General features: G+C 46.5%; 1 protein-coding gene across 1 annotated transcript in view; it reads right to left on the bottom strand.

The window, feature by feature from the left end:
* Positions 1 to 11,868, bottom strand: part of MGAT5B (alpha-1,6-mannosylglycoprotein 6-beta-N-acetylglucosaminyltransferase B) — a 144,727-nt gene extending 132,859 nt beyond the window's left edge. Inside the window, exon 1 of the mRNA XM_026654578.1 lies at positions 11,783 to 11,868. Coding sequence (XP_026510363.1) covers positions 11,783 to 11,850 — 68 coding nt within the window. The 5' untranslated portion in view covers positions 11,851 to 11,868. The remainder of the gene's footprint in view (positions 1 to 11,782) is intronic.
* Between the last annotated feature and the right edge of the window lie 256 nt (positions 11,869 to 12,124).

Below are 12,124 nucleotides of genomic sequence, written 5' to 3'. Positions count from 1 at the left end.
AACAGAACGTAGGTGCCTACTGGGTTAGCTAGTAGCCAAGTGGGGGTTCTGAAGATCTAAATTTTGGACCTAGGCACCTAAAGTGGCAGTGCGGCATTTAAATCTCTTTGTCGATCGAGCTCTTTGTGGTTGGCTTATGCCCTGAAGCATGAGGGCTGATATCCCTTGTAGATATGTTGCCTCTAATGACCCTGTGGATGCTCTCATTATTATCCATCCTCTATTGAATCCTAGTGCGTGGCCTCAGTGATATCTTGTAGCAGTGAGTTCCACAGGGTGATTATGTGTTATGTATGATCACTCTTAAATGTATTGCCTTGTAATTTCATTGGCTGTCCCTTTGTCCCATTTTGCATAGTTGTCCACTGTTATTCCCTTTCTCTCTCCTCCCTAGGGGAATCTGTCCAGCCAATACAATTTGAGCTAATAAACTAGAGGTGAAAGGCTTCACATTCTATTCCCAATTCCTTAGCCATCTAGCACCCCTGCTAAGAGGTGTTGATGAGCACTGTACAAATGCTTACATTATATATTAATGAGAGGCAGCATGGTCCACAGGATAGGGTGTTACCAGATTTGCCCGTTACTTTGGGGTATGCTCATTTATTAGGGATACTCTTCTGGGGCGGGTTTCTGTAATTCTATCAATGTACTGCTTGTGTTCTCATACGGAGCTCTACTTCTCCCTTCTGCAAGTTCCCTCCCAATGGAGCTATCCTGCAGGACCTAGGTTCCCCAGGGCTGGGTTCGTCCAGCCCCAGAATGAGACCAACACACACACATTAACAGAGCGCCTCTGAGCGGACTGGGTCAATCAGCATTCCCAAGCTGACCCCTTATATGTCCCTGGACTCAGCAGGCTGGGTTGAGCAGCACTTCCAAGCTGTCACCCTTATATGCCACAGGCACCGCACTGGAATAGAGTACGCCTGAGCAGGCTGGGTTGAGCCGCACTTTCAAGCTGCCACCCGCATATGCCACAGGTTCAGCACGTCCCTATCCCCACTTTCACATTACAGTTGTTCTGGTAGTAACGCACTTGATAAGCAAACCCCACAGGATTTTTGGGCGCTGCAGGGATCTTTAGCTTAGGTAAAAGGAGCGTTGCTGCACAGCAAATAGGGAAGCCAAAAACACGAGAGAGAGGGGGGGAGGGAAGCAACCAACTTAACCATAAAAGTTAGTTATTGCCAGGTAATAACCATACAAGGAGACCCAAACAAACAAAACAGTTACAATATTAAATCTAGCTTACATTTGATTACAAAAGTCAGGTTTAGAAAACTATAACTGATCACACATGTCAGGGTTAGAAAGCTATACCTAGAGTAGAAAAGAGAGAGAGAGAGCTGGATTCTCACCACTCCATGAACCTTGAACCGGTCGAGGTTCCCTGGTGGTGGTGGTAGCTGAGGGTCTGGACTGCTGGCAGAGCCCCCAGCATGATCAGTCAGGAGAAGATGAAGTCCCAGTGGAACTGATGCAGATTTTGGATCCAGGCATCAGAACACTTACTTGAGCATGGGAAGGGGTTTTTTGTAGGGTAACAACAGTGGTTCAAGGGAGAACACTAGATTTGTTAATGGGTAAACTGGGGGCTCAAGGGAGTGTACCAAAGTTGTTTTGTTCAGGCTAGACAATAGGAACTGATCATTCCTGGCTATGGGCGGCGTTCCTTCGAGGGAGCTCACAGTGCAATTAGGCAGCTTCAGTATTTTGGATACCAATAAAGGATTTATTACTAGAATTGGTCTGATAACTACTGAGCTGCGTATGTGCAGGCATGGGTTCATTAACATCTGGAGCAGAGATCCCCCACCATGCAGTGCTTCCCTGCTTTTCTGGTCCCAGAGTTCAGTGCGGTTCTTGCCTTGGAATCTCTGTTCTCCGTTCTGTATGCTAATGGAGATGCCTCCCTATCCTGTCTTCTATGCGAATGAGGCTAGGGGAGTTGCCTTAATCCTGTCACCCTTGTCCAGAAGGGTTTAGCTGTGTCCCCCGTTGCCTTTTCACTGCTTTTTGTAAGTCTTTCTTCTGATCGGTTTTGGTTCAAGCAGAGGCTGGGGGCCGGGGGGTCCTTTGTGAGTCAGACAGGCTGGATACTGTGCCCTGGTTCCCCAAGAACACAGAGCTGACAGGTAACAAGGGCACTAACCTAACAGACCAGAGTTCTAATCTTGGCTCTGCTATTGAGCAGTGTTGCCTCTCTGTGCCTCTGGTTCCCCTCCTACCATTTGAGTGTCCTAGCTAGTGAGATGTCAGCTTTTTGGTGCAAGGGTTGTCGCTCATCAAAACTGGACAAAAGTTTCTCCCCCAAACCTTTTTCTGGTAAAAATGCAGATAGGGTGACACTTGAACATTTCATGAACTTGTACTGATTTCACAAATTGTTTTTTTAAACTAAAATAATTTTTTTAAAATTCCAAAACATTGTTTCAATATTATCAAAATGAAACATTCTGGTTTTCTTATTCAAAACAAAGTTGTTCTGAAATTTCCTTTATTTCTTTTTAAAAACAACATTAACAAAAAGTGTTCAAAAACTAAATGAAGTGTTTTTGTTCAACTGAAACAATGTTTTTAACCTTTTGATTTGCCCAACATTTCTTTTTTCATTGGACCTGAAACAATGTTTTTTTATTAATTATTATTATTATTGAGAATTACTAGCAAAAAAGGTTATTCAAATAATTCTGCTTAGGATATATTTGTACAGTGCCTAACACAACAGGCCCTGATCTCAGCCAAGGTCTGTAGCTGCTGCCGTAATATAAATTCTGAGATACTCAGATTTTCATATTGAGAAAAACTCCAAAAAAGGAGACTTTGCACCTTTCCTTAGACATTCACAGCTGTGCACAATGACTATAACATACTATTTTTATTTGGAACTAGGCTGCCATCAATTGCATCAACTATCTATTGTGCTCAGCTTTGCAGTCTGGGGGACAGGCAAGACACGAGGCTTACAGGGTGACATTCCCATTCACAACAATCTAGCTGCTGAACTAAATTTGAAATGAACACCTCAGGCACCACAATTGCCTTGTTTCCTCTTTGCCTGATTCATTCCACTGAGTAGGCTGGGAGCTGAAGTCGACATTATTCTAACTGGCAAGGAACTAGGTCCCTGTCTCCACTAGATAAATGGAACATACTCAGTGGGACTAAAAAGTTGTATGTGGCACAGAAAAATAAAAAAGCATTTTCTCAAGCCAACTCTATATTTTCAGAGATGTGAAATCTCTCCTCTATTATTCCAGTTCCAGTCGCCAGCCTGATACCCTTCAAGAGATGAATTAGAGGTCAAAACACAGAATCTATTTGGGTGGCAGCTGCATTGTTATAAAAGAAAAATTGAGCATCTTCCAAGTTCCTTTGAGTTAAAGACTTTCCTCAGTAGACAGCACCCTTACTCAAGCAGCAAGATTGGGTGGGGAAGTGAAGAACGAGACACCTAGAATTGGCTGGGAAATGTATTTTATTTTCCACCAAAGATTGCGAAGAAAGTGTTCATTGAAACTTTTAATGGGAAATTTTCATTTAAAACTCCTGAAAAACCAAACACCTATTTTTTTGGTCTTTTATTTGTTGAAAATTGAACGTTTTGGGTCTTTGGTTTTCATTTACTATGATCCCAATTTCCATTTAGTCAAAAAGCCATCTTTTGTTTAAATAAAAGCTTCAACAAAAAGAAAATTGACCCTCTGTAATGAGACCCAAGGATGGGAGTGAAGGATTGAAAACTAGGGAGCCTCGTCATGAATACAATCAATGTGGCGGAGATTTTCAGAAGTGACTAGTGATTTGCCCAACCACTGACCTCCTAAATGGGCCTCATTTGCAGAGGGCAGGTGTTCAGCCCTGTCTGAGAATCAGGCCCCTTTATGTCATCTCAAATTGTATGCTAAAATAGTGAGCAGGGAATGTTCAAAGGCACAAAGCTCAGTTAGAGACACAGCTCCCATTGACTTTGAGGCACCCCAAGTCACTTTTGACCATCTTGACTGACCATCAAGGAGTGAGGCCAACTGGAAGAGCTTTGGAGATCCCGTGATGTTTGGGGTCCCAAAGAGAAGAAAACTGGCTTCTGTTCTCAGAGGAGATTGAGTCAAGAGAAGGAAATGGTTTGAGCAGCCATTCATCATTAGGAGTACTATGGGTGTCTGAAAAGCTGAAGGAGGAAAGGGGTAGGGTGGTCACTCACGAGTTCCCAGAATACCAGATATACTGGTACTTCTGGGAATGGCATGCGCCCAATGCTGGTGTGACCTGGCATGCATGGCACATAGAGGATTCCATTTCAAAGCGCATGCCACCCCACCCCGCACCAACATGACATTGGACCCACCCACATGCAAGGTCATGCTAGCAGGGGTGAAGCAGTGCACTCTTCAAAGTGATGTCATAAGAGCATGAGAATGGCCATACTGGGTCAGACCAAAGGTCCATCCAGCTCAGTATCCTGTCTACCAACAGTGACCAATGCCAGGTGTCCCAGAGGGAGTGAACCTAACAGGTAACGATCAAGTGATCTCTCTCCTGCCATCCATCTCTACCCTCTGACAAACAGAGGCTAGGGACACCATTCCTTACCCATCCTGGCTAATAGCCTCTTATAATGCCTCTTATATTGGACAAACTCATGCCCTGTTCTGTTTGAGTCTTGGATGAGGGACGAACCTCAGAAAAGCAGGACTATCTGGTATAAAGCGAGACGAATGGCCTCCCTAGATGAGGGCCCCATCATGCTAAGTTCTGTACAAACACAGGCAAGCTTACAACCTAAGCTGATGACTAACATAATGAAGGGGAGAGAGAATTGATGAGATATATTCAGTCTCTAAATCTCCACCTAGGAATTTATATGCCCCTTACCACCATAATGATAGCACCTCTCCATTGTCAATTAATTTTATCCTCACAAAGCACTACGTGGTAGGGAAGTGGTATTTATTATCCCCATTTTGCAGACAGGGAGTTGAGGCAGAGGGCAGATTAAGGCTGGGATTCCTAAAGGAAAGTAAGGATGTTAGGTGCCCAGCTCCCAGAGGCCTGTTTGAAAACCCCAGCCTATGTGACTTGCCCACAGGGCCGCCGAGAGCAGGTTCGGGCCCCGGTGAAAAAAATTTTTTGGGCCCCCCAGCAAGGGCGGACTGGCTAAACAGGGCAGAGAAGGGGGGGAAGCCGGGCCCTGGGCCCCCTTCCGGACTGCCGGGCCCCGGTAATTTTTCCCTGCTTCCCCCCCCCTCTCGTCGGCCCTGCTTGCCCACTGTCCAAGAGCTCAGACTTGAACCCATATCTCGAGTCCCAGCCCAGTGCTCCTATCACAAGGCCACCCTGTATGGATAAATACCCCCATACATGTGCTCTAGCTCTATAACCACTGACTTTCCCCAGCTGCCTCTCAACCCAGATGTTTTCCTGGAGGCACTCCGGTAGAAGCAGACCTCGAGAAGGGATTTCTGTGCAAAGAGGGTAGTGGCCTATCGGGTCAGCTCAGAAAGGGAGCTCCATGCACAAGGGATGAGGAAGAAAATGCAAAGACACTTGTAGGCGGCAGCAGGTGGTCAAGGCTAGCGTCTTGGCAGAGTGGGAGCAGGGAAAGCAATGCAGTCAAGGAAGAGAGGGAAGGGCCTTGATGGTTAGGTCGAGACGGTGAAGGATGCCCATGTGATGCACTAATCTGGCACATCTCCTGGGCAGTCTGCCCTCTTCCAATTCCTGGGCTGTGCTCACCCCCTCTAGACTGCCCACCTTTGCTCCGAAGGGGGAAAAGCAAGCACCAGGACGGAAGTGCATTGGCAGAGCTGTGCGGCAATCTGAACCATTTCCGAATCCTCTTTGTCTGCACCTGAGGAGAGCTGTACTCTGGACTACCAGGGCCAAACTCGGCTGCATGGTAAGAGATGAGACACGTTATACCCTGGCCAACAGCTGATCTGATCAAGCATGTAAGATGCAAAAAAGGAGCATAACTCCTGCAGATTTGGCACTCAGGGGGGTGTAAATTGATTTGCTATCCTCTTGGAACCAAGCTGAGCCTTGGTGTAAACTCCCTTTGAAAGCAATGGGAATGGTGCCTGCTTACGATAGGGCTGATTGTGCCCTCAGGTTCTAGGGACATAGGGAGCCATTGGTATGGCACCCTTCCAAGGGAGGCCTGGTGGCTAGGGCACTGCCATGGGCCTCAGGAGATTTGGGTTCAGTCCTGGACTCTGCCATTGACTTCCTGCATGACCCTTGGCAAGTCACTTAGGCCCAGATCCTCAAAGACTTTTAGGCCCCTACATTTCTTTAAAATCCACAGGAGTGAGGAGCCTAAATACCTCTGAGAATCTGGGCATGTCTCTGGGCGTCGTTTCCCCCGTTTGTAAGCTACGGTACTAATACTTTCCTGATTCCCTCTCTTATAGCAGTCTCATCTATGGAGCGTGTAAGCTTGAGAGGGTAAGAGGGACTCCCTCTTACTACATGTCTGTTCTACAGGCCTCTAGGCACAATAGTAACACAAATAATAGGAATGCCCTGCTGCAGCTGGAGGGCGGTTCTAATCATCTATCCCTTTTCATCCAGTGCAGCCTCCCCCTTTCCTCCTCCTCCCCCCCCCCCCCCGGCATACTTTAATGACACATTACCTGGGGGATTGGAGTTTAAATGATCAGAGCTGATCCTACTCATTTATCAAATCCTTTCTATTGATAATGTCTTCATCATTATGCAAGGCCTTGTTTATGCATTTTAATTTTCATAATTATGATCTGGCAAGGAGCGATGGTTAAACTCCGCATTTAATTAACAATTTAGACCATGGGGGAAAGAAAGAAGGAAAAACCCTCCACAATTACTGAAGAAAAAAATTCAAAGGGGCCATGCGTTCTAGCATCTCATTAGAAGGAAAAACTTCAGTTTCAAATGGATTGCAGAGGAAGGGGAGGAGACTCAAGATTTTAGGTACTTAAAAAGATGTACCAGGTCAAATCCTAAGTCGGTTACTTGGGAGAGAAACAGCATTTAGCTCGGTGGGATTTCTCCTAGGAGTAAGGAGATTCGGGGGTTTCGCCCTTAGTTTGTAGGCTGTCTCATATTTTGTTCTGATTTTCTCCCTTTCTTATGGGGAGGCGGGAGGGGGGTGAAAGGCTCTCCATTCAATCACTCATCTCCATGGAAATTTGGACTGCAGTTCTTTGTGCTGGCGCCTAGTATTGGGGAAATGGCCAAAAGATACCAGGGGCCTGACTGAACCTCACACTGGTGTAAGTCAGAATTATCTGCATTGAAATCAGTGGACTTTCACAGTAAATGAGAGCTGCATCAGGCCCCGTTTCCAAAACTAGTCCATTAACTTTACCTGTTGTTGAACGTAGAGTTTTGACGACCATGTAGCATCCTCATTCTGAGCTGGCTGTTCATCACGTGGACTGTCACCACATATTAATTTAATTCAGGATGCTTTGATTTTACAAGGTTATGGTGACAATTCTACCTAGAATTCTACCCTGGGACTGAAGTATTCACAATCCCCTGCTTTAGGACTATGTCCAGGAGGAGAGTGCCAAGTTCTGCCCAGTTTATTTACTGTCAGTTTGGAATAACGGCATAGTTTTTAATAGAGTTATTGAAGATTCACACAATTATAACAGAGCAAAATCTGGCCCTGGGGATTTGTATTCTGATGTGCTATATATCATTTGGGTATCCTGGAAACGCATGCAGGAAAAGGCTGCAGCATCCTTTGAAACCATGAGCTTTCCATGGTCCTGAAACACCAGAGGCCTCTCAGACTGGGTCACCAGACAGCAAAATGCTAAGCAGCAGCATTAATCCTCCATGGGAACAATGCATTCTTAGCCCTGGTTTACACTGGGGGGGAGATCGATCTAAGTTACGCAACTTCAGCTACGTGAATAATGTAGCTGAAGTCGACGTACTTAGATCGACTTACCATGGTGTCTTCAGCGTGGTGAGTCAACTGCTGCTGCTCCCCTGTCGACTCTGCCTGCGCCTCTCGCGGCGCGGGAGGACAGGAGTCGACGGGAGAGTGCTCGGGGGTCGATTTATCGCGTCTAGACTAGACGCGATAAATCGATCCCTGCTGGATTGATCGCTGCCCACCAATCCGGCGGGTAGTATAGACATACCCTAAGCTTCTGAGGAAAGAAATGGCTTTTCTACTTACAAGCTTTCACGGCACTCCTCTTTAGTTCCCCAAAGAGAAGCATAGAGATGGCTGGGGTAAGGCGCTATAGTTGACTTGTGATTAACTTTTGGCTCCATCAGGTACTGCTGGGTAGAATCACTCACTGAGGTACCTTTGATTTTGAAGTCAGACACATTAGAAGTGAGCCATTCACACAAGTTTCTATCAAGAAATCCTCCTCTCCATTATTTGATCTCCTCCTGCTATGTTTACAGAGTGCTAGCAATCAGCAACTCTTCTCCATTCCCAGGGCACGCTCACAGATTTGGGACTTTTCCCTCACCACACTAAGCTTATCCACAGGATGATTACTGAATTCAGCTGAGCGCCACTTTGATTTCAATGGGCCAAATCTCCAGTTGGTGCCTGGCAACTTCACTGATGCTATGCTGATTTGCACCTATGTGGATCCAGCCCACTGACTTCAGTGGAGATAAGCTGATTAAACGCCAGCTGACATGTGGTCTCAATAGATGTAGGTGACCACTATGGACTGCAGACCAGCCACAGTACTACACAAAGCTGGGGGGGGGGGTGTCTAGATTCCAAGGGTTTGCCTACACTGCAGCACTAACTTAAGTTTGGATAAGAGCAGCCAGCTGCTCTTGAGTTAGTCTAGCTCACGTGAGAGCATCCACACAGACGTTTGGATTAGCAGCACATTAGCTACGTCCCCACTGCATTACTAGTGTGAGCATCAACAGCTCTCAAGCGTCAACCCACACCCCCAGTAGCTTGAGATTAAAGCACCACTTAACTTGAGCTAGAGATTAAGGGAGCACTTGAATCATACCTCGAGCTAAAGCTGCGGTGAAGACGAGGCCTAAGAGCATACGCAAGTCTCACCACATGCTCGCTACATAAAATAGTGGCTTGGGATCTGTAAGGGCAGAGTTCAAACAACAGGGTGTGCCACAGGTGAAGACTGAAGTGCGCTGGTAAATTGGTGGAGGTAGGGAGAAGTAGGGCTAGAATAGGAGAAAAGTTGCAGGTCATGACACCTTTAGCTGACCTGTGGGATGCTCAAGGCCTAGACTAGCAGGGGGTGAAGAGCATCAGCAAAGCTGTGGGGCAGGGCTTAGACCTAGAAAATAAGTGGGTGCTGCAGGTCGGGCTTCCCTCACCACCTCAGTCCTACCACACTGGTGTTATTAGCCTTTCAGTTCCAATGCTTCAAAATATTCCCACCAAACACCATTACCGATGAGTTAAACCAGGGAGAATCCTTGCCACCAGTTTGTCTAAATGATTGGGGGGAAAACACCCCTGAGGTGCTTTAGCCACAGTCAATCACATCTATTTTCCTGTGATATAAAATCTCAAGGAAAAAACATCTCTTAGAAAAGCCTGATTCAAGTCTCACACTGGTTTAACAGCTGCGTAACCCTATTGATTTCAATTGCTCCCAATTTACACCAGCATAAGAGCAGAATCAGGCCCTAGTGTACTGAGAACACTGTCCAGGTACCTGAGTCTCTTAGCAAGACCAAGCCCCCGAACTGGTCACCTGGCCCCATCCCCAAATCCCCACAGACATTTCCCCTCCTGTTCCAGTCTCAGGCCTAATTTTAATCAGACTTGGCCAGTGTGCTATGACTCATTGCTGTTATTCCTACTTCAAGCCTTATTCCCAGGACACTGCTAGAGATGAGATTTCCCCACTCCCAGAGGGGGAGCCCCTTCCACTAACCTCATCTTGGTGTTTAACAAACATATTTATGGAAGTGAATGAACAGCCCCTCTCAAAGTGGCGCTGGCCCCGTCCCCCGCTGAAGGCAGCCGCCGAGCCCAGCACAACGCCTTGGGCGCTGCTGTTCTATTAAGCAGAGTGTCATTCAACAGGAGCAAAAGCGACAGCTCTAGATGACGGCTGTGTATAGTGTTTGACACAACTGGCACAGCTGGTGAATTGCTACAGAGTAACCGCCCTCCTTTAGCCCCCTCCCTGCTAGTTCAGGGTGTGCCCCAATCCACCTCTGCTCCATCCATGAGTGTTGCATCTGTTAAGTCAATCAGAGTTTTGCCCTGGACTTCACTGAGGGCAGGATTGGCCCACAGCAGCGGAATGAGGATGAGAGATAAGGGAATTGCTTCCACCCCCTCTTCAACATGCAACCCAACTGTGGTTAGGCACCTCTCCCTTCTCTTCTATCCTCCTTCCAGGAGGCAAGCTCTGCTATCCAAAAGCAACTGCCCTACAGCACAGCCTCACCGGTGTGCCCCTTCTACCCATCTGCCTGCCATCAGATTGGAGACAAAATCCCTGCCAAGCCAACGGGGAGGTACAATCCCCTTGCTGACCCACTCCCAAGTCCTAGCAGAGCTACCTGTCCCACCTGTTTGCCTGGATGGTCCAAGAAGGTGGGCAGTCCAGTGATTGGGGCACTAACCTAGGAGTTGGGCAACCTGTGTTCAGTTCTCAGCTCTGCCACAGACTCCCTGTATGGCCTTGAGCAAGGCACTTAGCCTCCTTTGTGTCTCAGCTCCCCATCTGTACAATGGGGATAATCACACTCCCGTACCTCTGAGAGGTGTTTGGAGGATAACTACATTAAAAGACTGTGAAGTGCTCAGATACAATGGTGGTGTGCGGGGGCAGATGAATTATTTAGACAGATGAAATTTCAGCAGCAATAATTCTCAAAAGCTATCCCATGTGAGAAAAGATAACCCGACCCTCCCTTCCATCCCCACAAACCCCATTTCCTTTGGCCAAGTTTAAAACCCAGCATCCTGGTTTGTGAAATCCACTTTCAATGCTTTTGTGTTACTTGGACCATCAGAAAGCACTGTGATGGGTTTGTTTGGATCCAGACCTAACCTTTATATTTTTAATTCCTCACCCATAAGACACAAACAAACAATGCCCTTTGGAGGCTGGAAGTGCATAAAGCATGACTCCTCAAATCAGTTTTAAAGAAAGCACACAAGCATTAGAGAAGAGTTTGCATGTTAATGGACAGTCCACACACACACACACACACACACACACACACACACAAAAGACGTACAGCAAGGAGTTTATGCAAATCAATAGTCACAGAATCATAAAAACTTTGTAGTTGTTGGGGGGGAGGAGATCAGTAAGTAGAAATGCATAAATTCAGGTGGGGAGGGGAGCTTGGAAGGTCTGACTTTGGATAAGATTCTGCTCTTGGTTACACGTGTGAATCCGGAGCAACCGCATTAACATCATTGGATTCAAACCAGTGTCACTGACAGCCAAAGCTGGCTTTTAATTTGTATGCATCGATTCCCCAGTGGGTGCAAATATCACCAAGAAAGGTATTAAAAACCTGTAACTAATACCCAACTGATATTAGCATAACAAATGAATTAGCAGGCCAGGTACAGTATGCAAGAGCCATACATCAGCTCCCATCAAGCTGACTTAAAGGCAAACTTGCTTTGATTCTTGACATTTCAATCTGGGATTGATTCCCCTGGAAGACAGTGAGGGCTAGGAAATTTGTTTAGATGAATTATTCAATTTCAGCTCCCTGAAGCTGAACAGAAAGATGGGGTGCAAAGGCCGGGGGTGGGGAGGGACAATGGTAAATAGAGCAATAAAAAGAACTTTACCTAAAAGGTCTCAAGGTGACAAGACATCTTCTGATCATTATTTTTCCATCCGAATTGACTGTGATCATTGTTCAAACTTATATAAGAAATAAAAAGGAAGCAACCCGACACTTTAGCCAGCCATACGCTGCCGTTACACAGTGCCCATGGTTAGGACGATTTGTATACAGAGGTGGGGTAAGCACCCCAAACCAATCCAACTTCACCGAGAGGGGGATTAGCTCTTCTGCTCCAGGTAAGCTACTTCTCTTCCAATGGAGCAACCCTGGTGAACGTTTGTCTGCTCTGGATGAAATAGATCTTAACAGAGCGAGCACGACTGAACCAGGTTCTCTTGCGGGA

The sequence above is a fragment of the Terrapene carolina genome, unplaced genomic scaffold (genome assembly GCF_002925995.2).
Source record: "Terrapene carolina triunguis isolate 2854851 unplaced genomic scaffold, T_m_triunguis-2.0 Scaffold192, whole genome shotgun sequence".
NCBI classification, from domain to species: domain Eukaryota; kingdom Metazoa; phylum Chordata; order Testudines; family Emydidae; genus Terrapene; species Terrapene triunguis.
Note: the sequence above shows the minus strand (reverse complement) of the source record. Positions and strands in the feature narration are given on the sequence as shown.